The sequence below is a fragment of the Phocoena phocoena genome, chromosome 5, assembly GCF_963924675.1.
Source record: "Phocoena phocoena chromosome 5, mPhoPho1.1, whole genome shotgun sequence".
NCBI lineage: Eukaryota > Metazoa > Chordata > Mammalia > Artiodactyla > Phocoenidae > Phocoena > Phocoena phocoena.
In genome coordinates this window covers 40,281,437-40,309,307 of record NC_089223.1, presented here as the reverse complement: position 1 = coordinate 40,309,307, position 27,871 = coordinate 40,281,437, and the positions used below count along the sequence as shown (strand labels likewise).

The window sequence follows — 27,871 nt, the reverse complement described above, 5'->3', positions numbered from 1 at the left end:
ATGGACTTGTTTAGTAGGCAGCTGAAGAGACATTCTGAAGATCAATAGTAAGGGAGAAACTAGGAATACAGTCCTCCTTGGTGTATAGGAGGCGTTTGAAGACACGGGAGTAGAGGACTCTAAGAAGAACATGAGTTGTAAAAGGGGTGGACCCAGGAAAGAACCTTGCAAAGTACCTACATCTATAAGGCAAGTAAAGAAGGGCAAAACACTCAAGTTTGTTGAATGCCTCTTAAGTTCCAGGTGCTTTTACATTTTATCTCATTGAAATTTCACAATATACTTATAGTTAAATATCTAATTATAGTAGATAGTTTTGCCTCCCTCAACCCCCCACCCCAACAAATGAAATGGACTCAGAAGTGTAGGAGGAGAACGAAAGGAAATTAGGAAGTGAGATTTTCATCAAGGTACAATGTTGCAGAGGATCAAACAGGTTGAGAAATGTGAAAAAAATAGTTTCTTCACAAATTTATGCATCAATATTTAACCAAAATTGAATCATATTGAATTTTTATTACTTGCTCTGATACTTCATATCCAAAAGAGAAAGAAAATCAATAACACAACAATGAAACCATCAGGTATGCAGTTGGGAAGCAGAGCATAGTGCATTGTTGCTTTGTCAGCATTGATAATGCTTATAGATTACGTGAAAAGGAGCAAAAGTGTTGGCTAAATGTACCATAAGTGTCTTAGAATAGTTGTCTGTAGCCGTTTTCTCTATCTCTTAAACTTCTTAGAGGAAAGAGAGCTGAGTAGCTGTGGACCGAAATCTCCTGCCAGGAAACCAAACTACGAGAACCAAATTATGAGATTGACCCCTGAAATTGACTAATAACGTAAGGACATTTTATTGAGAGCAAAGAAGCATAAAGATTCATGTTAGTAAAATCTTTTATTTGGTTTATATTTTAAATGTAATACAAAATTTATAAGCCAGAAAATTTAATAGCAAGGAGAAACTAAGCTGGACCATTTAGCAAAACTAAGGGACAACACTCCTTTAAAATAAATCAAAGTTCAATTTTTTTTACCCCATTGATTGTGATTAAACATACCAATCATATTTCAATTGCAAAAAGTGGAGAAGCACTCAAGCTGAAGAGGTGTGGAGCTGGTTTTAGTTGCTTCAGTAAGAGCTCTTCACGAGGTCAGGAGAGAGACCACAGGAGAAAGGAAAGAAAAAAAAGAGCTCTTCACCTATAAGGGACAGACAAAAAATAGGGTTAAATTTTCTCAATCTACTTTTTAAATTTTAATAAAGGTCTAATTTTAGAATCATTTTAGATTTACAGAAAAGTTGCAAAGATAGTACAGAGAGTTCCCATATAACTTGCACCAGTTCCCTTATTGGTTAACATCTTACTGTGTTAGGTTTGTGACCACGAACCAATGTTGATAGATTATTAATCAAAGCCTATCCTTTATTTAGATTCCTCAGTTTTTACCTAATGTTCCTTTGCTGTTCCAGATCCCATCTAGCTGGTGTATTACCTTTAGTCATCATGTTTCCTTAGGCTCCTCTAAACTGCAATAGTTTCTCAAACATTCCTTGTTTTTGATGATCTTGACACTTTTGAGGAGAATCTGCCTCAATTTTTGTATTTTGTACAATGGGTCTCAATTTTTGTTTGTCTAATGTTTTTCTCATGGTTAGACTGGAGTTGTGGGGTTTTGAGAGGAAAACCCTAGAGGTAAGGTGCCAATCTCATCACATTATTTTAGGGGTATGTGCTATCAACAGGACACCACTGATGATGTTAACTTTGATATTAACTTTGATATTAACTGGCTGATATTAACTTTGATATTAACTGGCTGAGGTAGTTTTGTCAGGTTTTTCCACTGTGAAGTTAGTTTTTTCCCTCCTTTTCATACTATACATTTTGAAAGAAAGTTGCTATGCAAACCCACACTTAAGGGGTGGGGAATTATGCTCTATCTCCTTGGGGGAGGTGTACCTACATAAATTATTTAAAATTCTGTATTTCTGGGAGATTTGTCTATTCTCCCTTCCTTGTTTGTTTTTAACATTTTTATTGGCATATAATTGCTTTACAATGTTGTGTTAGTTTCTGCTGCATAACAAAGTGAATCAGCTATATGTATACATATATCCCCATATCCCGTCCCTCTTGAGCCTCCCTCCCACCCTCCCTATCCCACCCCTCTAGGTGGTCACAAAGCACCGAGCTGATCTCCCTGTGCTATGCAGCTGCTTCCCACTAGCTATCTATTTTACACTTGGTAGTGTATATATGTCCATGCCACTCTTTCACTTCGTCCCAGCTTACCCTTCCCGCTCCCCATGTCCTCAAGTCCATTCTCTACCTCCGCATCTTTATTCCTGTCCTGTACCTAGGTTCGTCAGAACCTTTTTTTTTTTCAGATTATATATATATGTGTTAGCATATGGTATTTGTTTTTCTCTTTCTGACTTAATTCACTCTGTATGACAGACTCCAGGTCCATGCACCTCACTACAAATAACTCAAGTTCGTTTCTTTTTATGGCCAAGTAATATTCCATTGTATACATGTGCCACATCTTCTTTGTCCATTCATCTCTTTTTTTATTTTATTTTTTTTATTTTTTTTTATTTTTATTTATGGCGGTGTTGGGTCTTCGTTTCTGTGCGAGGGCTTTCTCTCTCTAGTTGCGGTGAGCGGGGGCCACTCTTCATCGCGGTGCGCGGGCCTCTCACTATCACGGCCTCTCTTGTTGCAGAGCACAGGCTCCAGACGCGCAGGCTCAGTAGTTGTGGCACACGGGCCTAGTTGCTCCGCGGCATGTGGGATCTTCCCAGACCGGGGCACGAACCCGTGTCCCCTGCGTTGGCAGGCAGATTCTCAACCACTGCGCCACCAGGGAAGCCCGTCCATTCATCTCTTGATGGACATTTAGGTTGCTTCCATGTCCTGGCTATTACAAATAGTGTTGCAGTGAACACTGTGGTACATGACTCTTTTTATTAATTAATTAATTAATTAATTTATAGGCTGCGTTGGGTCTTTGCTGCTGTGCATGGGCTCTCACTAGATGCGGCAAGTGGGGGCTATTCTTTGTTGCAGTGTGCATGCTTCTCACTGTGGTGGCTCCTCTTGTTGTGGAGCATGGCCTCTAGGCGCACAGGCTTCAGTCATTGTGGCTCACAGGCTCTAGAATGCAGGTTCGGTAGTTGTGGTGCATGGGCTTTGCTGCTCTGAGACATGTTAGATCTTCCCGGACCAAGGCTCAAACCTGTGTCTCCTGCATTGGCAGGCAGATTCTTAACCACTGCACCACCAGGGAAGCCCCATGCCTCTTTTTGAATTATGGTTTTCTCCGGGTATATGCCCAGTAGTGGGATTGCTGGGTTGTACGGTAGTTCTATTTTTAGTTTTTTGAGGAACCTCCATAATGTTCTCCATAGTGACTGTATCAATTTACATTCCACCAACAGTGCAAGAGGGTTCCCATTTCTCCACACCCTCGCCAACATTTATTGTTTGTAGATTTTTTGATGATGGCCATTCTGACCAGTGTGAGGTGATACCTCATTGTGGTTTTGACTTACATTTCTCTAATGATTAGTGATATTGAGCATCCTTTCATGTGTTTGTTGGCAATCTGTATATCTTCTTTGGAGAAATGTCTAAGCCTTCTGCCCATTTTTGGATTGGGTTATTTGTTTTTTTGATATTGAGCTGCATGAGCTGCTTGTATATTTTGGAGATTAATGCTTTGTCTGTTGCTTCATTTGCAAATATTTTCTCCCATTCTGAATGCTGTCTTTTTGTCTTGTTTATGGTTTCCTTTGCCGTGCAAAAGGTTTTAAGTTTCATTAGGTCCCATTTGTTTATTTTTGTTTTTATTTCCATTTCTCTAGGAGGTGGGTCAAAAAGGATCTTGCTGTGATTTATGTCATAGAGTGTTCTGCCTATGTTTTCCTCTAAGAGTTTAATAGTGTCTGGCCTTACATTTAGGTCTTTAATCCATTTTGAGTTTATTTTTTTATACAGTATTAGGGAGTGTTCTAATTTCATTCTTTTACATGTAGCTGTCCAGTTTTCCCAGAACCACTTATTGAAGAGGCTGTCTTTTCTCCATTGTATATTCTTGCCTCCTTTGTCTAAGATAAGGTGGCCATATGTGTGTGGGTTTATCTGTGCGCTTTCTATTCCATTCCATTGATCTATATTTCTGTTTTTGTGCCAGTACCATACTGTCTTGATTACTGTAGCTTTGTAGTATAGTCTGAAGTCAGGGAGCCTGATTCCTCCAGCTCCGTTTTTCTTTCTCAATATTGCTTTGGCTGTTCAGGGTCTTTTGTGTTTCCAAGCAAATTTAAAAAATTTTTGTTCTAGTTCTATGATAAATGCCATTGGTAGCTTGATAGGGATTGTACTGAATCTGTAGGTTGCTTTGGGTAATATAGTAATTTTAACAATGTTGATTCTTCCACTCCAGGTACATGGTATATCTCTCCATCTGTCTGTATCGTCTTTAATTTCTTTCATCAGTGTCTTATAGTTTTCTGCATATGGGTCTTTTGTGTCCTTAGGAAGGTTTATTCCTAGGTATTTTATTCTTTTTGTTGCAGTGATAAATGGGATTGCTTCCTTAATTTCTCTTTCAGTTTTTTCATCATTAATGTATAGGAATGCAAGAGATTTCTGTACATTAATTGTGTAACCTGTTACTTTACCAAATTCATTGTTTAGTTCTAGTAGTTTTCTGGTAGCATCTTTAGGATTCTCTATGTATAGTATCATGTCATCTGCAAACAGTGACACTTTTACTTCTTCTTTTCTGATTTGTATTTCTTTTCCTTCTCTGATTGCTGTGGCTAAAACTTCCAAAACTATGTTGAATAACAGCGGTGAGTGTGGACAACCTTGTCTTGTTCCTGATCTTAGAGGAAATGGTTTAGTGTTTCACCATTGAGAATGATGTTTGCTGTGGGTTTGTCATATATGGCCTTTATTATGTTGAGGTAGGTTCCCTCTATGCCCACTTACTGGAGAGTTTTTGTCATAAGTGGGTGTTGAATTTTGTCAAAAGGTTTTTCTGCATCTGTTGAGATTATCTTATGGCTTTTATCCTTCAGTTTGTTAGTATGGTGTATCACATTGATTGAGTCATGTATATTGAAGAATCCTTGCATTCCTGGGATAAACCCCACTTGATCATGGTGTATGATCCTTTTAATGTGCTGTTGGATTCTGTTTGCTAGTATTTTGTTGAGGATTTTTGCATCTATATTCATCAGTGATATTGGTCTGTAGTTTTCTTTTTTTGTGTGACATCTTTGTCTGGTTTTGGTATCAGAGTGATCGTGGCCTTGTAGAACGTGATTGAGAGTGTTCCTTCCTCTGCTATATTTTGGAAGAGTTTGAGAAGGATAGGTGTCAGCTCTCCTCTAAATGTTTGATAGAATTCGCCTGTGAAGCCATCTGCTCCTGGGCTTTTGTTTGTTGGAAGATTATTGATCACAGTTTCAATTTCACTTCTTGTGATTGGTCTGTTCATAGTTTCTGTTTCTTCTTGGTTTGTCTTGGAAGGTTGTACTTTTCTGAGAATTTGTCCATTTCTTCCAGGTTGTCCATTTTATTGGCATATAGCTGCTTGTAGTAGTCTCTCATGGTCCTTTGTATTTATGCAGTGTCAGTTGTTATTTCTCCTTTTTCGTTCCTAATTCTGTTGATTTGAGTCTTCTCCCTTTTTTTCTTAATGAGACTGGCTAATGGTTTATCAATTTTGTTTATCTTTTCAAAGAACCAGCTTTTAGTTTTATTGATCTTTGCTATCATTTCCTTCATTTCTTTTTCAATTATTTCTGATCTGATCTTTATGATTTCTTTCCTTCTGCTAACTTTGGAGGTTTTTTGTTCTTCTTTCTCTAATTGCTTTAGGTGTAAGGTTAGGTTGTTTATTTGAGATTTTTCTTGTTTTTTGCAGTAGGATTGTATTGCTATAAAATTCCCTCTTAGAACTGCTTTTGCTGCATCCCATAGGTTTTGTGTTGTATTTTCATTTGTTTCTAGGTATTTTTTGATTTCCTCTTTGATTTCTTCAGTGATCTCTTGGTTATTTAGTAGTGTACTGTTGAGCATCCATGTGTTTGTAGTTTTTACAGATTTTTTCCCTCTAATTTGATATCTAGTCTCATAACATTGTGGTCATAAAAGATAATTGATATGATTTCAATTTTCTTAAATTTACCAAGGTTTTATTTGTGACCCAAGATATGATCAATCCTGGAAAATGTTCCATGGACACTTGAGAAGAAAGTGTATTCTGTTTTTTTTTCATGGAATGTCCTATAAATATCAATTAAGTATATTTGGTCTAATGTGTCTTTTAAAGCTTGTGTTTAGTTATTTTCATTTTGGATGATCTGTCCATTGGTGAAAGTGGGGTGTTAAAGTCCCCTACTATTATTGTGTTACTGTCAATTTCCCCCTTTTTTTTTTTTTTTTTTTGTGGTACGTGGGCCTCTCACTGTTGTGGCCTCTCCCTTTGTGGAGCACAGCCTCCGGACGTGCAGGCTCAGTAGCCATGGCTCACAGGCCCAGCCACTCCGCAGCATGTGGGATCTTCCTGGACCAGGGCACGAACCCATGTCCCCTGCATTGGCAGGTGGACTCTCAACCACTGCGCCACCAGGGAAGCCCTCAATTTCCCCTTTTATGGCTGTTAGCATTTGTCTTATGTATTGAGGCGCTCCTATGTTGGGTGCATAAATATTTACAGTTGTTATACCTTCTTCTTGGATTGATCCCTTGATCATTATGTAGTGTCCTTCTTTGTCTCTTGTAATAGTCTCTATTTTAAAGTCTATTTTGTCTGATATGAGAATTGCTACTCCAGCTTTCTTTTGATTTCAGTTTGCATGGAATATCTTTTTCCATCCCCTCACTTTCAGTCTGCATGTGTCCCTAGGTCTGAAGTGGTCTCTTGTAGACAGCATATATATGGGTCTTGTTTTTGTGTCCATTCAGCCAGTCTGTGTTGTTTGTCTGGAGCACTGAATCCATTTACATTTAAGGTAATTATCGATACGTATGTTCCTATTACCATTTTCTTAATTGTTTTGGGTTTGTTATTGTAGGTCTTTTCCTTCTCTTGTGTTTCCTGCCTAGAGAAGTTCCTTTAGCATTTGTTGTAAAGCTGGTTTGGTGGTGCTGAATTCTCTTAACTTTTGCTTGTCTGTAAAGGTTTTGATTTCTCTGTTGAATCTGAATGAGATCCTTGCTGGGTAGAGCAATCTTGGTTGTAGGTTCTTCTCTTTCATCACTTTAAATATGTCCTGCCATTCCCTTCTGGCTTGCAGAGTTTCTGTTGAAAGATCAGCTGTTAACCTTATGGGGTTTCCCTTGTATGTTATTTGTTGGTTTTCCCTTGCTGCTTTTAATATTTTTCCTTTGTATTTAATTTTTGATAGTTTGATTAATATGTGTCTTGGTGTGTTTCTCCTTGGAGTTATCCTGTATGGGACTCTCTGTGCTTCCTGGACTTGACTGACTATTTCCTTTCCCATGTTAGGGAAGTTTTCAACTATAATCTCTTCAAATATTTTCTCAGTCCCTTTCTTTTTCTCTTCTTCTTCTGAGACCCCTATAATTTGAATGTTGGTGCATTTAATGTTGTCCCAGAGGTCTCTGAGACTGTCCTCAATTCTTTTCATTCTTTTTTCTTTATTCTGCTCTGCAGTAGTTATTTCCACTATTTTATCTTCCAGGTCACTTATCCGTTCTTCTCCCTCTGTTATTCTGCTATTGATTCCTTCTAGAGAATTTTTAATTTCATTTATTGTGTTGTTCATCATTGTTTGTTTGCTCTTTAGTTCTTCTAGGTCCTTGTTAAACATTTCTTTGATTTTCTCCGTTCTATTTCCAAGATTTTGGATCAACTTTACTATCATTACTCCAAATTATTTTTCAGGTAGACTGCCTATTTCCTCTTCATTTGTTTGGTCTGGTGGGTTTTTACCTTGTTCCTTCATCTGCTGCATATTTCTCTGTTTTCCTATTTGTTTAACCTACTGTGTTTGGGGTCTCCTTTTCGCAGGCTGCAGGTTCGTAGTTCCCGTTGTTTTTGGTGTCTGCCCCCAGTGGGTGAGGTTTGTTTAGTGGCTTATTTAGGCTTCCTGGTGGAGGGGACTGGTATCTGTGTTCTGGCGGTTGGGGCTATATCTTGTCCTTTTGGTAGGCAGGGCCATGTCTGGTGGTGTGTTTTGGAGTGTCTGTGAAATTAGTATGACTTTAGGCAGCTTCTCTGTTGATGGGTAGGGTTGTGTTCCCGTCTTGCTAGTTGTTTGGCATGGTGTGTTCAGCACTGTAGCTTGCTGACCATTGGGTGGAGCTGTGTCTTAGTGTTGAGATGAAGATCTCGGAGAGCTCTAACCAATTGATATTATGTGGGGCCGGGAGGTCTCTGGTGGTCCAATGTCCTGGACTCGGCCCTCCCACCTCGGAGGCTCAGGCCCGAGACCCGGCCGGAGCACCAAGACCCTGCCAGCCATACAGCTCAGAAGAAAAGGAAGAGAGAAAAAAACAAAAACAAAAAACGAACAGACAGAGCCCTAGGAAAAATGGTAAAAGCAAACCTATACAGACAAAATCACACAAAGAGGCATACACATACACACTCACAAAAAAGAGAAAAGGGAAAAAAATATATATGTGTGTGTATATATATATATGGAAGAGAGCAACCAAACCCCAGTAAACAAATCCACCAATGATAATAAGCACTAAATACTAAACTAAGATAAACATAAAACCAGAAAAAAAATAATGCAGAAAGCAAACCCCAAGTGTGCAGTTGCTCCCAGAGTCCACTGCCTCAATTTTGGGAACATTCGTTATCCATTTAGGTATTCTTCAGATGTAGGGTTTATCAGGTTGATTGTGGGGATTTAATCTGCTTCTCCTGAGGCTGCACAGAGAAATTTCCCTTTCTCTTATTCTTTCACACAGCTTCTGGGGTTCAGCTTTGGTTATGGCCCCAACTCTGTGAGTAGACCACCCTCAGGAGTCTGTTCCCTGCCCAGAGAGCTGGGGGTTAAAGCAGCGGCTGATTAGGGCTCTCTTGCTCTCTAAGGCCAGGGGGAGGGAGGGGTACGGTAGTCATTATTGAGATGTGGGGCGAGCCTGTGGCGGCAGAGGCCAGCATGACGTTGCACCAGCCTGAGGTGCACTGTGTATTCTCCCGGGGGAGTTGTCCCTGGATCCCAGGACCCTGGCAGTGTCGGGTTGCACAAGCTCCCAGGGAGTGTGTGGATAGTGACCTGTGCTGGCACACAGGATTCTTGGTGGCAGCGGCAGCAGTGTTAGCAGTTCAGTCCCGTTCTGTGGTCCGAGCTGATAGCCGTGGCTCACGCCCATCCCTGGAGCTCGCTTAGGCAGTGTTCTGCCTTCTGTGCACACACTGGGAAGGAATCCTCACTCCACGCACACCCCAAAACAAAGGTCTCTTGCCTCTCTGACAGGTCCAGACTTTTTTCGGACTCCCTCCTGGCTAGCCGTGGTGCACTAACACCCTGCAGGCTGTGTTCACGCCGCCAACCCCAGTCCTCTCCCTGCACTGTGACCGAAGCCCGAGACTCAGCTCCCAGTCTCCCCCCACCCACCCCAGCGGGTGAGCAGACAAGCCTCTCGGGCTGGTGAGTGCTGGTCGGCCCCGATCCTCTGTGCGGGAATCTCTCCACTTTGCCCTCCGCACCCCTATTGCTGTGCTCTCCTCCACGGCTCCGAAGCTTCCCACCTCCGCCCCTCGCAGTCTCCGCCCGCAAAGGGGCTTCTAGTGTGTGGAAACCTTGCCTCCTTCACGGCTCCCTCCCACTGGTGCAGGTCCCGTCCCTATCCTTTTGTCTCTGTTTTTTTTTTCTTTTGCCCTACCCAGGTACGTGGGGACTTTCTTGCCTTTTGGGAGGTCTGAGGTCTTCTGCCAGCATTCAGTGGGTGTTCTATAGTTGTTCCACGTGTAGATATATTTCTGATGTATTTGTGGGGAGAAAGGTGATCTCCGTGTCTTACTCTTCCTCTCCATCTTCAAGGTCTCCCGCACTGATCTGTTTGTTTGTTTAGCACTGCACGGCATGTGGGATCTTAGTTCCCTAACCAGCGATCGAACCTGCGCCCCCTGCATTGGAAGCACAGAGTCCTAATCACTGAACCCCAGGGAAGTCCCTGCATTAGTGTATTTTTGAAGAAAACTTATTCTTACATATAGGTTGGTCACAGTAATGAATAATATTGCCATTACATACATATCAGTATGGACTGATACTCAGATATTTATTTTATACTTTGGGTTATAATCCAATACTACCTTATTTTGTTGTTCAAGTTGTTCCAGTTTTGGCTACTGGGAACTTTTTCAGTTCATTCTTGTATCCCTTTGTCTCAATCTGTTTTTAATGTAAATCACATTATTCTTTTATCTTTATCTCTTTATTCTCCCATTTCAGATATTTGTATATCTAAAGTGTTATTGTCAATGAATAATATAGGGTCCAAGCTGATGAGCAGGAGTCGGGACCACCAAGATATTTTATGTCAAACCAGCTCAAAATTTCAGTGAGATAATTTCCTTGAGGTTAAAAAAAAAGCTCAAATGCCAGGATTTATTATTGTATACGTGTGGGTAGATATTTTTTCCAAACAGTCTCATGTGCTTATTTAGGTAAAGTGTTGAAATGGTGTAAGGCCAAATCTTTGCTTTTGACCTCATCCTGTCCAGTCTGTGCCACATGCCATTACCGGGTTAATTTTTCTAAAGTATAAGTCTACATATGTTACTCCTTTATAGCCTGCAATAACTCCTTAGTGCTTACCAAATAAAAGGCCAAATCATTAGCCCAGTATTCACTACATTGCATGCCAAGGCCCCAAATCAGTTTTTAAAATCTTTCATTTCTCATTATTTTCCTACTTATACCATATGTCCCTGCCAAGTCAAACCTAAGCTCAAAAAGATGTTTTTTCCTTTTTTTGCCTCTATAGATTCACTAATGTTGCTGATGGGAAGCAACACCCATTTCTATTCATCTTGTGTCAAAAATCTTCCCTTTTCCCCATCCAATCCATTTCTACCATTGTCTGTCCTGCCCTGTGGTCTGGGAGGCTGACCTGTGGTCCCCAGCAATACTGTTCTTCTCTCTGCCTTCCTGGTGTGTTCAACCAATGGGAAGCCCAGAAGGACATCAGAAAATGAGGTCAGGGTAGTTTTCCCCTTGTTTCCTTCCTGAGGGGTTACCCCAGGCTGCTCAGGTCCTCTCAGGGCAGCCGTCACACAGCTTTCTCCTTTGGGATGCAGGTAACTGCTCCCTCCCATCCTCCCGAGGCCTAGGGATGGTAACGGTTCAGCTGTTGTTGCACAATCCCCTGTCATTTCCCTGTACCTCCCATCCACACCTTTGTAAATGGTCTTCATTAAATCCTTGTATTATCACAGTTTGAGTGCCATCTATTTCCTCTTGTGACCCTGATGCTCACTTCCTCTTTAGAATTAAAACCACTTCTTTCAAGAAACATTCGCTTACACTTCTCACAGGATATCATCTTTCCTTCCTCTGAGCATAAAATAGCACTTCATCTAAAGGCATTATTCAAAGTTTGCATTTTATTTGAGGGATTTTCTAATGCCTTCTTTTTGAGTATAAAGTCTCTAAGGGGAAGAGGACCAGCTTATTTCCCTTCATTCCCCACAGTCCCTAACAGTATCCTGCATGGTACTAGGTACTTGAGGCATTATTTGCTAAATGCATGAATATTTGAAAACATATCTTCCAAGAGTTATGTTTGTTAACTTATACAAAGTTCTCATTCACTTGAGAAAGGAAGTGGGATTTTTGCAAAGAATGGGAAAATTAATGTTTTCTTCCCATACTCAAGATACGTTCTATAGAAGACCGACAAAGTCATGTTGATTTCTACTTTACTATATCCTCAATAGCTAATTCTGAGAATCTTGGAAAAATGAGTTGGAAATGACTTGACTGAATTTCAGATGATGACATTCTACAGAACATTTCCAAATATTCTGTATTCTATTCCATCTCTTTCAAAGTTCACCTTCTCTTTCCTGTTTAACCTCACCTCATTATTTATAGATGCATTATGCCACAATTAATCCAAATATTACATAGCATAATTTTTATTTGCTCTACTACTTTATAATTATTTACCAGTTTCTTTCATCAATTTGTTTGTATTAGCAGGGAAAGTGCTTTCCACTTCTTTTGTATCTCACCACACTCTTGTATTTTGCAAGTGGTGCTTCATTAATAGACCATCAGAATTCTGAGAAGTCTAGAGAAGTCACCATCCCTTTATTTGCTAAAATATAGTTTCAAAATATAGAGTTATTTTTTTGAACTAAATGTTTGTGTCCCCCCAGCCACAAAACTCATATGTTGAAACCCTAACCCCCAGTGTGATGTTATTAGGAGGTGAAGCCTTTGGGAAGTAATTAGGCTTAGATAAGGTCATGAAGGTGAGGGCCCCATGATGGGAATACTGTCCTCATAAGAAGAAAGGCCAAAACTCTCTCTCTCTCTCCAACATTTGAGGACACAGCAAAAAGGTGGCCAACTGCAAGCTAGGAAGAGCATCCTCACCAAGGAACCGAACTGGCTCATACTTGATCTTGGACTTCCCAGCATTCAGAACTATGAGAAATAAATTCCTGTTGTTTAACCTGTTTAAGCTACGTTACTTTGTTATGGCAGCCCAAACAAGCTTTCTTCATTTGAAGAAATCAAAGTCAATCTTTATATTAAGATAACATTTGAGAGACTTAAATAATTGTTATTATTGAATTATTATTCAAAATAATGCTTAGTTTACAAAGACCTTGATTCTATTTCTCAACATTCACGGATTCTGGGACTTACCATTGTTTTTTTAGAAAGTATGCATGGCTCTCCTTCTGTTGATGTCTCTCTTGATTTGGCAAACAGAACACAGAGGACAGAAAAGGGTCACCAAATAGTCATCACAAATGGATCCCTGTTTGAAAATATAAAAGAAACAGAAATGTAAAATCCACCTATTTGGGAATTAAGACTTGTGGATTTTCAAGACATTTTGAAGAGAAGCAGAAGACATTGATCCTTTGAATTTGGAGTTTGGATGGATACATTCAGGAAAATGTTAGTGGATTTCTCTATATAGCTCCTGTCTCTTTTTATGAAATCAAATGTTTTCCTATACTTTGTGATATTGAAAATAGAAAATATCTAACCAAACTATCAATATGAGGGTAAAATAAGGAGTTTCAGAAGTAAAATCTCTTTTCTCCTCTACCCTCTCTCTTTCTCAGGAAGCTACTAGAGGATGCCTCCACCAAAGTGAAGGAGCAAACCAAGAAAGGTATAAGAAACCAGAGACTAACATGGGGGAGCGGTTAATGGAATCTCCAGTCATGGCGAAGGAGATCTCAGGGCAAAAGCAGAGCACCAGGAGTGAAAAGCATCTAGTTCAACGGGTAGCGGGTCAGGGAGTGATTTCATCAAGGAGATGAAAATGATAGAATGTCTGATGTATTGAATGTTTGGGGAAGAGATTTAGAAAACTGGGAAAGAGTTTGGGACTGCACTACTCTTAAGTAAATGAAAAACTCCTAATGAAAAAGCCAAACATTATTAATAGTAGGAAAAACAAAGTTTAGTAGAAAAGGCAATCATAGTTCACTACACGATTCAACTCAACTCTGAAGAGCAAGCAGAGCTATCATAATATAAATACTAAATACGGATTTAACCAAAATTATATATAACTATACTGGAAGGAGTGAGGTAGGGGTAGGGTGCATGTCCATGGTGGGGAAGGGGGATAAAACAGAACTAAATTCTCATCTTCCACAGTAGGAAGTCCAGAGACAATGCCCCAAACTACAAAGTCAAAAAGTAGCAATACAAGTCTACTATTTGGAGTTATGGAGGTAAACACCCAAAGATCAGCCTTGGGAAATAGGAAGTAGGGGAGAGAAGTTTGGGGAGTACTGTTTTCCTTAACAAACCTTATAAATTAGATAATTTTAAAAACTATGTTCTTGCAGAGCTTTGTTAACTAAAATGAAAGCTGTACTAGAAAACAGGGATTGGGGGATTTAGTGAGCCAGAAATCATGAGCAATTTTTGGAAAAAAAAATGAAGCAGATGGGATTACATTGATGGAGAAAGTAAAACAGAGCTAAGGAACATGAAACCTAACATAGTCAGAGGCACGGTATTAGATAAACCCCAAACCCAAAACTCTCAGTTCAGAAAGGAGGAAGAATGGGCTGGGGAATGAAAGACGAGTGGTTAACTGATGCCAGCTTGAGCAGCTGGGCCAGCCCAGAGCTGCCAGCTGTGGCCTTGCCTGGAACACAGCCTGCAGAGCAGTTTAACAGATGACCCTAATGTGGGCTTTGGGGCCCCAGAAGAGAAGAGGGGTGAGATAAGTGGGGCAGCTATTCACCTATCACGTAGGAGGTCAGACTCTCAAAGACTCACCACAAACACACTAAAAGAAATAATAAAAGGTAAAGACATTTTAACACAGCTGAGAAATCTAAATCACTCCCACCCATGAGATAGCCAAATTATTTTACGTTTGGTATCCATCAAATGGTATTTTTTTCCTTCTTTTCATTTTTGGCTGAATAGACCTTTCCTGGTTCCTTTTGTTCCCTTTAGTAGTTTTAGATGTTCCACAACTAATTTTTATTAGCAATGACCCTTAAATTTTTACCCACAACTTAACATTACATATTAAAAAAATTTTTTTTGACATCTTTATTGGAGTATAATTGCTTTACAATGTTGTGTTAGTTTCTGCTTTATAACAAAGTGAATCAGCTATACATATACATATGTTCCTGTATCTCCTCCCTCTTGCATCTCCCTCCCTCCCTCCCTATCCCAACCCTCTAGGTGGTCGCAAAGCACCCAGCTGAGCTCCCTGTGCTCTGTGGCTGCTTCCCACTAGCTATTTTACATTTGGTAGTGTATATAAGTCCATGCCACTCTCTCACTTTGTCCCAACTTACCCTTCCTCCTCCCCATGTCAAGTCCATTCTCTACATCTGTGTCTTTATTCCTGTCCTGCCCCTAGGTTCTTCAGAACCATTTCTTTTCTTTTTTTTAAGATTCCATATATATATGTTAGCATACAGTATGTGTTTTTCTCTTTCTGACTTACTTCACTGTATGACAGACTCTAGGTCCATCCAACTCACTACAAATATCTCAATTTTGCTTCTTTTTATGGCTGAGTAATATTCCATTGTATATATGTGCCACATCTTCTTTATCCATTCATCGGTTGATGGACATTTAGGTTGCTTCCATGTCCTGGCTATTAACATTATATTTATCTTGAGATTCATCAACATTGTTGTGGGTATCAATAGTTCATTCCTTTTTATTGCTAAGTAGTATTCTATTATATGGATAGATCACAATTTGTTTATCCATTCACCTGCTGGGGGACATTTGGGTGGTTTTTAGTTTTTGGCTATTACAAGCAAAACTGCTCTGAACATTTGTGTACAAGTCTTAGTATGGATATATTTTTTTTGTAGGGTAAATATCTAGGAGCAGAATGGCTGGGCCAAAAAGTAGGTGTATATTTAACTTTTTAAGAAACTGTATTTTACATTCCAATCAGCAGTGCATGAGAGTTTCAGTTCCTCCATATCTGCTCACACTTGGTGTGGTTTAGGCTGATTCATTTTAGCTATCCCAATAGGTGTGTAGTGGTATCTCATTGCGGTTTTAATTTGCATTTCTCTAACGACTGATGATATTGAACATCTTCTTATGTTCTTATTTGCCACTCAAATGTTTTCTTTTTTTTCCTAATTTTATTGTTTGGGTTAAAAATATATACTTAACATGAGATCTACCCTCTTAACACATTTAAGTTTACACAACACAACGATTTGAAGAATCCCAGAATAATTATACTGAGTGAAAGAAGCTACACACTGTATAGTTCTATTATATAAAATGGTAGAAAATGAAAACTAATCTATAGTGACAGAAAGCATATTGGTGGTTACTTGGGGAAGAGGGGAGGGGAAAGAAGGAAAGATTGCAAAGGGATGTGAGTAAATTTTGGGGGTGATGAATATGTTCACTATTTTGACTGTGAGGTTTCACAGGTATATACATATGTCTAAACTTATCAAATTGTTCATTTTAAATATATGCAGTTTATTGTAAGTCAGTTATACCTCAGTAATGTTCTTTTTATAAAAAAATGTGTATTTATCTATCAATGCCAGACAAAGCCTTTAGAATATCTTTGTTTCTTCCTCTTCCTTCCAATCTTCCAAATTTTGTCAAAACCAACTAAAGTTTTAGTTTCAGACTGTTATTAATTTTTCAAACTCCTAATGAGCATTTAAAAAAATTGATTATGTACTAAGCCTTTAAAAAAGTTGATAACTTTCATGTTAAATAGTCATAGCGTAATAAATAAAGAGCTCCTACAAATCAATTAGAAAAGACAAATAACTCAATAAAACAATGAACAAAGTATATGTAGAGATAATTTATAGAAGAAATGAAAAATGACAATAAATTTTCAAAAAGTTGCTTGATCTATCTAATAAAAATTTAACTAAAACAACAAGGAAATACCATTTTTGCCTCCCTGACAGGCAACATGAAAAAATATTATATTGGCACACATATAATATTAATAACTTATAAATTGATATAATCTTTTTGAAGGGATACTTGACAGTATTTTTCAAATTTTAAATGTGCATATCCTGTGATCTGTCAATCTAATCTAGTACACTATCCTACAAAAATACCAGTGCATGTACAAAATCATATACGTACAACTATTTAAACTGCAATATCACTTAACCTTTCATCAATAAGGAAGTGATTAAGTATGTTATCTCTATGATGGAATACTATGCATATATTAAAAAGAATCTGTATTACAGACATAAAAGGTGTCTACCATATATTAAGTGGAAAAAACAGGTTGCAATATAGTATGAACTCATTAAAAAAAAAAAAAAGCAATAAAAGAGCCCTGCAAATCCCAAACCCCATATGTCTAGATCTATAGCTATAGCTACATCTAATCTATATGTATATGCCTTATAGGCATAGGAAAAAGAAACCTGAGGAAGGAGACCACCAAGTTACTAATAGAATTTATCACTGAGTAGAGATTTTCACTTTTTATTTTATATACCTCTGTGTTTGGATTTGTCATAAAATTACCTATATATGTATTATTTTGTATAATTAAAAAAGTAAGAAATATTTTCAAATGAAAAAATAAAATAATTTCAATGGAATAAGATAAGTTCCTAAAATATTTTGTCTATTATTTATTTATTTTTGCTGTATGCAGGCCTCCCACTGTTGTGGCCTCTCCCGTTGCAGAGGACAGGCTCCGGACGCACAGGCCCAGCAGCCATGGCCCACTGGGCCCAGCCGCTCTGTGGCACGTGGGATCTTCCCAGACCTGGGCATGAACCCGTGTCCCCTGCATCGGCAGGCAGACTCTCAACCACTGCACCACCAGGGAAGCCCTCTGCCTATTTATTGATATTTGTTTCCTGTGATGGTTAATTTTATGTGTCAACTTGGCCAGGTCATAGTACCCAGATATTAGATCAAACACTATTCTAGATGTTTCTGTGAAGATAATATTTCAGATGAGATTAACATTTAAATCAGTAGACTTAGAGTAACCCTCCATAATGTGGGTGGGCCTCATCTAATTAGTTGAAGGCCTTAATAGAGAAAGAACAACTTCCCCTGAGTAAGAAGGAATTCTGCCTGGTGGGCCTACTTACTTTATGGGGTTGGTGTAAGGATTAAATGATGTAACATATGTAATATACCTGGGGCATAGTAGGCTCTGAACATTCCTCTTCCACTGTATGACATACATTGTAAATACAAGAGTTGTTTATTTTCTAAGGTTTTCACAGAAACATAGAAGGAGGTCCCATAACCAGAGGATCTATTGCTACAGTAATGGAATACAAGGTTGCAGATGCTAGGAAACTCCTACTAATCAAATTCGTATGATGATGGGTACCATCAAATTGTCTCCACGTTTATGACAATTATTTTGAACGTGGGCGCATACTTGAATGATACAGTGTCGTAAGAGACTCACCGGGATGCCGTATCGAGTCCTGTAGAGGGTCCTCATTGCAACACTTGTTCCACACAGAAAGCATTCATTCATATCAGATGCAACTTGACATGCAAGACACATGAAGCAAAGTGTGCCACAGAGACCTGGACACATGAAATCAGAGGTACAAATTACTCCACTCTGCCCCCACCACAGCTGAAAGTTAGTGTGCTTTCATGAATGGCGGTCCAAATCCTGGGGCCTTTGTCACACATCCTGCTGCCAAGTCCATCTTCACTGCTTTCGCTCAGCAACGCATCAGCTTCTCCCTTCTCCCCACCCAATCATTTCTGGAATAACCACACCTTGGAAAGTCTGTATTCTTTTTGTAGTACTGCCTTCATCCATGTATTGAATGATTCACTGAAACCTAGCCACGTTCCAGAGATTATCCTCAGTACTGACAATGCCTCTGTCTGAAGTCTAGAAGGGAAGTTAGATCATATGAAAAATTCTCCAACAGAAACCTACTCAGGATGCCAAGGAGTCACTCACACAAATGGGGTCTCCAGTGCTCTGGGAAGGAAATGTTGCTTGATCTGAATATTGAAGGATGATTAGGAATTTTATAGGTAAAGGAAAGGGAAAAGAGCCTCTTTAGATAACATGGTATGTCTAGGCAATGGCTGGTTTTCATTCAACATGGCTGGAGCCAGGGATGGGATGGGGATGAAGCTGGACCCATGGCAGGTTGGAGACTGGGTAAAGAGGAAGTACGAGTGCTCAGAATGGGTCATGGTAGTCATGAGGAATCTCTGAAATATTTTAAGAAGGGAGAATGATTTGGTCAGATCTACAATTAAGAAATTCTGTATGAAGATATTAAGCTCATATTAGGACTTGTAATTCACTTATTTGAGTAACAATACTAGGGGTTAGGGGATTAAAATGTTCATCTTTAGAAGGTTTTATTATTGTGGTTTCATTATCACTATGATATGCAGATGTTGAACTAATGTCCTGAGAAATGTAAGTCATCACCCCAGGTCATCCAGTAGGACAATGAGAGCAAATCAATAAACCCAACTGTTCCATTTCCTAGGTAATTCTTTCCCTCTGTGCCTTTAAAAAAAATATTATTTTTAATATCTAATATTACTTTAAATATTATTTTACAATCTACTTTAAAAATTTATTTATTTATCTTTATTTTTGGCTGCGTTTGGTCTGCATTGCTGCGCTCGGGCTTTCTCTACTTGCAGAAGGCAGTGGTTACTGTTCATTACGGTGCATGGGCTTCTCATTGTGGTGGCTTCTCTTGTTGCGGAGCACAGGCTCTAGGCGCACAGGCTTCAGCAGTTGTGGCTTGCAGGCTCTAGAGCACAGCCTCAGTAGCTGTGGCGCACGGGCTTAGTTGCTCTGCAGCATGTGGGATCTTCCCGGACCAGGGTTTGAACCCGTGTCCCTTGCATTGGCAGGTGGGTCCTTAACCACTGCATCACCAGGGAAGCCCCCCTTTAGGCTTTTCAATGTAATTATTAACTCGATTTCAAATTTCAATTCCAGTGATAAGTTAAAGGTTAACAAATTTTCCTTTCCTGTCTCAGAACACTGTGTAGACTTCAAGGAGGCAGGAAAACAAAAACAAAAACCTCAGAGCAAAATTTGTTATATAGGCAGGTTTGTTTGTTTCCTGCTTGGTGTTGAGAACTAAGCATTTGACCTTTCTGACACCCCCATCTTCTCTCAAACTTCCTCTCTCCCAAGTTTACTTAGAGAGCTCTCATAAAAGAAACAAAACAAAAAACAAGGAGAGTCAGAGATATTTTACCCAATGAGAAGTTAATTGCCTTTAGAATTCTTTATTCTTAGGTGTATAACAAAGCTAAATGTACAAATAAAATAATTTTTCTCTGAGCTCATGCTGAAACCATGGATGAAAATTATCCCTTGTTTACTGGGCACAGTGTAACTATAAAATAATGAGTTTAATTTATGTGTAACAAGAGCAGTCTTTTTTTTAATCAAGTAAAACTTGAAATGTCTCTTTTAATATGATGTATGGTCTATTTATAGTCATTAGGCCAAGTCTGTTCATTGTTAGAGTTATCAGCTTTTTGCCTATTATCTTAACTCCAGAACTTATTTTAGGAGTAAGACTATTCTTCGAAGGGTGGAGAACAATTAATTTACAGTCCGTACAGGATTTTTCTGTTAACAAAGCATTGCCTGACACACAGGGTACTTTGGCATCAGTGGGGAACGTTTACTACACAATAAGGGAGGAGTGAGGGAAGGATTTGGTCTTTGGTAATTCACCTCCGCATCAGTTATGGGCTCAATTTCCCCAGCACTTACAGACGCCGCAATCGCTGAAGCAGTCACACATGCCCGTCTGCCAGTTAGAGGTTTGAGGAACCGGACCACTTCCAGGCTGAGTTACAATGACCACCGGAGATGGAGCTTGCATTTTCGATGCAGGGTCTTACGTGGCAGTGGTCTGAAAGGAAAAACTTGGTGTAAGTAGCCTGGAGGTTGCTCTTGGAAGCCTGTTTTGAGGTACTCTGCTTCACCGGCAAGTGAGGCAATTTAGACCAAGTGACTTGTTGATCTTTGAAGAACAGAATTTCTGCAGAGGCCCCTGGGGGAAGGGATTCACTGAACTGGTAAAACACACAGATTCTTCTCTTGGTGTTAGGGAACGTAACAGGGTTGAAAGAATTGTTTTAAACAGGTGCCTGGTCTCCACACAAGACAGGGAAACAAATGAGGAAACCCATGATAATGACCACGCCAACTAAAAATTGTTGCGCGCTGTTTGGTTCTACAAGAAAAAGTCACCCGCCACTGCAGTCGCTGACCTTCAACACACCCTGAAAGTTCAGCACGGTGATCAGGAATGCGGCACTGTGTGTTCTGGGAAACACTGGCAGAACAGGCCTTCAGAGAGTTAGATATTTTTTAGAAGATTTTATGAGCCCCATTTCTTACATCTTCTCTCATCTAGAAAAGCACTAAAATCATTAACGGAGGCGTCTGCTCCCCGTGACCAGCAGCAAGCCTCTGCCAAAATGTGTGCTTGATGCACGTGCCCCCTTCACCAAAATCGCATGCATACTGACCTCCCCTCCGACCTCTTCGCAGCAGTTCCTCAGAGGTATCTGCGAGGCTGTTCTCCCAGGTTATAGTCCTCATTTGGCTCCAAATAAAACTTAACTCACAACACTCACGTTGTGCATTTTTTTTCAGTTGACAGAAGGAGTAGTGAATTACGGAAACGGACTTCTGTAAAATTGCACCATCCTAAGCTTTTGTGTACTTGCAACCATTCTCCTCTTGCCCCTCTTTTATGTTCCCTTTTGCTGTGGACTTGTTTCTGATGAGTAGTTGTAAAGGAAAAACTCCCCTGTTTTCTGTCTACTCACAGAACACTGTCACCTGTGATCACCAAATGTGTGGTAGCTTTTTTCCACACCAAGCAATTCTGCAACACCAGATGGGGGTCCATTGGGTTGCACCCGGCAGGCCTGCGAGCCCTGTACTTGTTCAGAGACCAAAGAAAGAGCCCAGAGTCAGTGACAGAAACATCAATGGTTTAATGGATAGGGGGATCTTACATTTCTGAAGCAAGGTCCTGGAGTGACAGCCCACCAGTCTTAGCTCCCAGGGCAGGGGATGGGGGGAGGGGGAGGTTACCAGTTTTAGGGGGGATTGACATCAGGTTGGCTCACTGGTTACCAGGGAAACCAGCAGAGGAGCACAGCCTCTCACCACCCCTTTGATAAGCTATCACAGGGGAGATATTCTGATCTAAAGCTTAGAACAATCACTAGCTGGGGCAGGGGGCAAGTGCGTAGGTATTTGCTGATTAGGGAAGGTCAGTCATCTGAATAGAATGTAGGTGAAGCAGGGACTGGTGAGCAGAGAATGTACAGAGAACAAGAGAACAGACATCTTGGGGAGCCTGCCCATACAGTGTCCTACAATTTGGCTCAATTCTGACACTGTCTACAGGAGACAGTGTCAGATTCCATGTGTTAAGGGCTCAGTCCCACAAGACTGCCCTCCCTCCCCTACTTCAGATGCCAATTGTAAGACCAGGTTGTCACCTGTGCTTCTGACCAACTAGATCAGAGGTTTCCATGACCCCTTCCTCATGTTTGATAAATTTGCTGGAGTGGCTCACAGAACTCAGGAAAATAGATTACTTACTAGATTATTGATATATTACAAAGGCTATTAAAGGATACGAATGAACAACCAGATGAAAAGATACAGAGGGTGAGGTTCAGAACCTGTGGAGTTTGGGGTGGGCCACCTTCCCAGTACACCAACCCTAAAGCTCTCTGAACCCTGTCCTTTTGGGTTCTTATGGAGCCTTGATTACATAGGCATGATTGATTAAATCATTGGCCACTGGTGATTGAACTCAATCTGCAAACCCCTCTCCCCTCCCCTGGAAGTCTGAGATCTGCGGCAAAAAGTTCCAACCCTCTAAACAAAGATTGGTTTCCCTGGCAACCAGCACCCTCAAGGGCTTTCAAAAAAGTCACTTCATTAGCATAAACTCCTCTGTAGTTGAGAGGGGCTTGTTATGAATAACAAGGCACCTTTATTGCTCTTACCATGTAAGAAATTCCAAAGATTTTAGGAGCTCTGTGCCATGAACGGGAATGAAGACCAAATATGTATTTCTTATTAAAAACCACAACATCACAGTAGTCCTCTCCAATCTTCCTTCATCCAAGTTGGTCCTTCACTTCAAATTTACCTGGAGCCTGTATCCCTCTGACAGTGCACACTGTCAGTGCTGACAGACCCTCGGTACGTGTTAGGGGCAAGCCCTGATGGTGTGCCCCAGCAACGTTTACTATGAAGTACATTTTGTTAGGTTAGTCCTAATTTCTCTCCATCATGAGAGGCAGTGTGGGGTCATGCAACATTGATTTGATTTGAAGTGAGAATATCTTTGCTCAAATTCTCGTTTCCTAAACTGTGTGATCTTGGACTAGTCATCGATCAGCCTAGTTATTTAACTAGTCATTTAAATTTCCTCTTACTAATCTGTAAAAATGGAAATGGTTTCTGACTTATCCACCTTCTGTGCTTATTGAGAGTATTTTCTTTTGTCCTGTATTCTGAAGTGGAAATGTATTACATCTCAGTGTCTAGCACACTGTGAGTGAATCAAGCATATAATAAGTACTTAATTCAAGAAGACAATGAAAATTACCTTCTATGAGTACCTTCTATGAGATAAAGTCTAGGGATGAATTTAATGAACAATAAAAAAAATCAGATTAGTATCAGGGACTATGGCTAAAATGTACAAAAATGCAGCAAGGAAATTTCTTTTGATGATTTCCATAAATATCTGTTGGCAATAATATCAGCTAATATTCATTGAAATTCTACCCTATATCAGGCACTGTGCTAGACTCACACTGTCCACTTAATGTGGCAACAGCCCTGCCAAGTAGGAATTATTATCTTTATTGAGTTGATGAGGAAATGGAGGCTCAGAGAGTTTAAGTAAATTATGAAATTCAAATCCTTCTCTGGCTCACTCCACAGTCCCTGTCCCTCCCTTTGCCCCTTAGCTTTAGAGCCCTGCTCCATCACAGCACTTATTACAGGGTGGCATTTTCATTGGTTTGTTGTGATCTCTCTTTTCATATTTATTCCTTTAGCACCAACTTCAATGTAGTCTAATAGAAGGTACTTTTCCTTGTCTTCTTGAATTAAGTACTTATTATATGTTTGATTCACTCACAGTGTGCTAGACACTGAGATGTAGTACATTTCCACTTCAGAATTCAGGACAAAAGAAAAACACTAAAATTGAAAATACAGTGCTTTGAGATACTCAGGCAATGTGATTATACTAATGCTTTCTTGTCTTATTTCCCTCATAGGTCAGTGTCAAAAACAAGCAAATTACCTCCATTGTTCCATATTACTTTACACTTTTTCTATTTCTTGAATTAACTGGGTTTCTTTCTAGATTGCATTGCCCAGTAATGCCTGGCTAGTTTGGTAGTTCCCATGGACAAAAAGAGAGAGCAGTATATGAAACAAGGCAACATCTTGGATGTTTTTCCACACAATTGAAAGCGTATCAAAAATGGTTCAAACATGTCTAAATCTGCCCAGGTTTCATCATAGCTAATTGTAAATTAACCAGGTCAATTATTATAAATGATCCCCTGAGTCCTAGCAAACAGCCTCATGTGAAGGACACAGTGTTTCTGGATGACTATTAAACGAATTTATTTTTATTTTTTTAGAAAGAAGGAAGAAGCTTTAAAACGTTTATTTTTAAAGGTTTCTGTCTGTTGAACTTTATCACCATCAGAAAACAGCTCTAGGTATTTCCCTTCCCATTAGTGAGTGTAGTCTGCAAACATATATTTTTCTAAGTTTTAATAAAATGATTATAGGTACACAAAGAGAGGACAAAATCTGACATGAAGTATTAAAAAAAAAAAATCTTGGGCTTCCCTGGTGGCGCAGTGGTTGAGAGTCCGCCTGCCTATGCAGGGGACACGGGTTCGTGCCCCGGTCCGGGAAGATCCCACATGCCGCAGAGCGGCTGGGCCCGTGAGCCGTGGCCGCTGAGCCTGCGCGTCTGGAGTCTGTGCTCTGCAACGGGAGAGGCCACAACAGTGAGAGGCCCGCGTACCTCAAAAAAAAAAAAAAAAAAGGAAATTCAAACTTTCTTTTGTATTTCTTTTTAATAATCAAATATCAGAAAAAAACAGGAGAGGCTCTACAAAATATTTGGTGGTTATCACTAGGTGATTGGCTGGTAGATATTTTTATCTTTATAATTTTGAGCATTGTCTGAAAAAAGTTTTTACAATTAGCATTTATTCCTTTTATAATCAACACAAGAAATACCCATTTTGGAAACAAAAAGCAAATGCAGTGACAAAAAACAACAACAAAAAAGAAAGTAAAGGGTTGTGCTGATTATCCTATAGCTGTCTGAATTTTTTTTTCCTTAGCCCCTGGCCAGTGCCTGGCACAAGTTGGCATTCAGTAACCAATTGCTGAATTAATGAATTTATACCCTTCCCATGATCTCTCTCAGGAAAAACATGTTCATTTAACTTGCTTATTTTTTTAAGAAGTCTATGCTGTGATTCTGAATAGAATGATCTGAAGATTTCAAAATAAAAACTTGCCTGCAATTATCTAACCATCCTTTCCTTTTCCTAAGTGTCCTCACTCTGTACATACTTTATATATCTGTGTATTCAGATTGGCTGCTGTTAGCCCTTAAAGGAGAGACTGGAGCATTCTCTGAGTGCCTTTGAAGTTCAGTCAATGGTAATCTGCACATTTTGTAGCCAGCAGCTTCGTGGGAAATATCCATGTGCTGACTGCCAGTTAGTTTGTACCACAGTTTACTTTCTCAGTGTAGTGGCCTCAACAGTCTTTAGCCCCAAAGTCAAAAGCTCTCGGTTTCTGTTTCTTTCACTACTTTTGACTTCCTTTTTTGAATATGGAAAACTGGGGCACCCCAGGTGTTTCTGTGGACTTTGGCACCTAGATCTGTGCAGAGATTGGGGGCCCCAGGAGGTTTCAAGGCTCACCTCTAGTGAAGGTTACCTACAGCAGGGGGGAAGGCTACTCTATCCGGCCCAGAACAACAGCACTAGGAACCAGTGCCCCAGACTTCCTTTTGACCAATGTAGCTTATTCTGAAAGAGGTTTTGTAACTTCTCACATGAGATTTCTTACTCCAGAAAGAGCTCCCTGGTAGCTATCAAACAGAAGAGAAAACAAGCACACTTACTCCTGTGCAGCTCTGTGGTTTAAATGTCATTTCACAATTCTAGCCATCCTTTAGGTTGCAATAAAATATAAAATAAAAACGAACTCAAAATATCCTAAACGGTTGCAAATCTCTTTGCTTCAGCCGTTAAATACCCAGTAGTCTTTAACCTTAACCATTCAAGGTAAAAGATCGACAGCAGGAGTTAAGGGGAAGATAACAAAAGACAGCTTCCCTGAAATCATTTTAGTGCCCAGTAATGTTTCCAAGAATTTCTGGGACCTTGTCTACAAGCTTGTCTCCTCTGTTCAGTGGTCTTTTCAATGCTTACTGTGCGTAAAAACCACTTGGAGAATTTGTTTACGATATAGATTCCTGAGCACTATCCTTTGAGACTGTGATTTAGGTGGGATGGGCTGGGGTCCAGGAATCTGTACCGAGCACCCTCAGGGCTGCTGCCCCTATGGCATAGGGTGCTGTCATGTAGAGAAATGTGGCCCCTCTGCATAGACACAGCTTGGTGAGAATTAGAAAAATACCATCCCTTTCTCCAGGCAGATGTAGCCATGCCAGGGCCTCCAGCTTTCCCGAGGAGCACAGGCTGAACTAGCGCCACTCACCCCTGGGCTGCCTGCCCATGCAGAGGCCTGGCGTCTCAGGAGATTCCAGCATCAGTGCCCTTACAGAGGACACTTTGTAACCCACGGCCCTGGGCGTTTTTATTTCTCTTCTGTTAAGAATAACTGCAGATCCAGCCCACATTAGCAAACAGTACTGGACACCCAACGTGTGTAGCGCTTGTGTTAGATATGGTAGGGGTTCAGGAGAGTCTGTAGTTTCCTCTCCACAGCTGGTAGCTCTGCCCATCACTGAGGGACCACACAGCTGTTTCGTTTCATGTTGTCTTTGATGCCACAGAGCAGACAGGTGACAAAAAAAGTTGGTGGGGGCCACTCCAGAAAAAGGAAAAATGGAGGCAGGAGGAATTGAAATGGGAATCTTGGTGGACAAGCTTTGAAGAGAGACTGAGACCCCTTTCTTTAGAAGACCCCTTTCATGGAATGACCTCAATGCCCAGAAACCTTGCAGGATTTGGCCCACATTTTAAACATCCTAATTTCATCCATTAGTTTTAGTTACAACTAACCTTATACCTGTCTCCCCTGCCCTGGAAAACCTCACTCTTGAGAAGGACAGCCCCTATCTTATTAATATTAATTAGTATTAATCTACTACATTAATTACGTAAATATTAATCAATATATCACTTAGATTTTCCTTTTCTTTCTAGTGTTTATCAATGTTAAATTTTAATTTTTTTGCTTTGATTGAAACATTTCCATTTCCTAATTTCTCATCTCAGAAGTTAACAAATGTGAGATGAGAAGGGTCTTTTTCTTTATACATATAAATAAAGCACCAGAATTTAAGTTTGAAGCCTTCTAGTCCGTTTTTCTTACTGTCATACCAAAAATTCAAGGATTCTCATGATTCATTAGCTAAATCTATAAAATTCCGTCTTCTTTTTCTAATGGAAAAAAAATCAAGCAAAATAGTTTCAAAAGAAATTAGACTAGCATGAGTAAACATGCCTATGTATGAAATAAAGAGTGAAATTAATGATCAAGTTATAAACACAATGCCTAATATATGTATCCTGCTGAAAGCAATAGTTGATGAGGATTCAAGACTACCTTATGAAAAGCATGGCACCTCACACATGCCTGGCACTTGTTGAATTTGACTAACTTAACTAAATTTAAAGCAATTAGATAAGAGAACATTGGTCTTTCGGCTGGACCTCGAAATATTGCATGTTAGAAATAATAAGAAAATCAAATACTATTAAAGAAAATTTTTTTTTTCCCCCCCAGGGCTAGATAAGCTTTTAAAGAAGTGCTTCATTTCAAAGTACTTACAGTTAAGAAATAGGTTCTGGGCAGGTTGTATCTTGTGGCTTGAGAGAGAATCTCACTAGAAGTGAAAGATACAG

At 39.8% G+C, this 27,871-nt stretch overlaps 1 protein-coding gene across 1 annotated transcript; it reads right to left on the bottom strand.

Annotated features, from left to right (window-relative positions):
- Positions 1-888: 888 nt before the first annotated feature.
- PLAC8 (placenta associated 8) lies at positions 889-27,871 on the bottom strand. Its single transcript, XM_065878096.1, has 5 exons — positions 27,798-27,871; positions 20,457-20,598; positions 18,138-18,262; positions 12,887-13,001; positions 889-1,203 (listed from the first exon to the last, which is right to left on the bottom strand). The coding sequence occupies exons 2-4, from the start codon at positions 20,566-20,568 to the stop codon at positions 12,897-12,899; spliced, it is 342 nt and encodes a 113-aa protein (XP_065734168.1). The 5' UTR covers positions 20,569-20,598; positions 27,798-27,871; the 3' UTR covers positions 889-1,203; positions 12,887-12,896.

What these genes read in the sequence shown, in the direction of transcription:
- PLAC8 (XM_065878096.1), bottom strand. Translation starts at nt 20,568, where the DNA reads ATGCAAGCTCCATCTCCGGTGGTCATTGTAACTCAGCCTGGAAGTGGT. An exon ending in CTTCAGCGATTGCGGCGTCT is followed by an intron (nt 18,263 to 20,456) that starts GTAAGTGCTGGG and finishes TCATGTGTCCAG; the next exon opens with GTCTCTGTGGCACACTTTGC. An exon ending in GGACTCGATACGGCATCCCG is followed by an intron (nt 13,002 to 18,137) that starts GTGAGTCTCTTA and finishes ATTTTCAAACAG; the next exon opens with GGATCCATTTGTGATGACTA.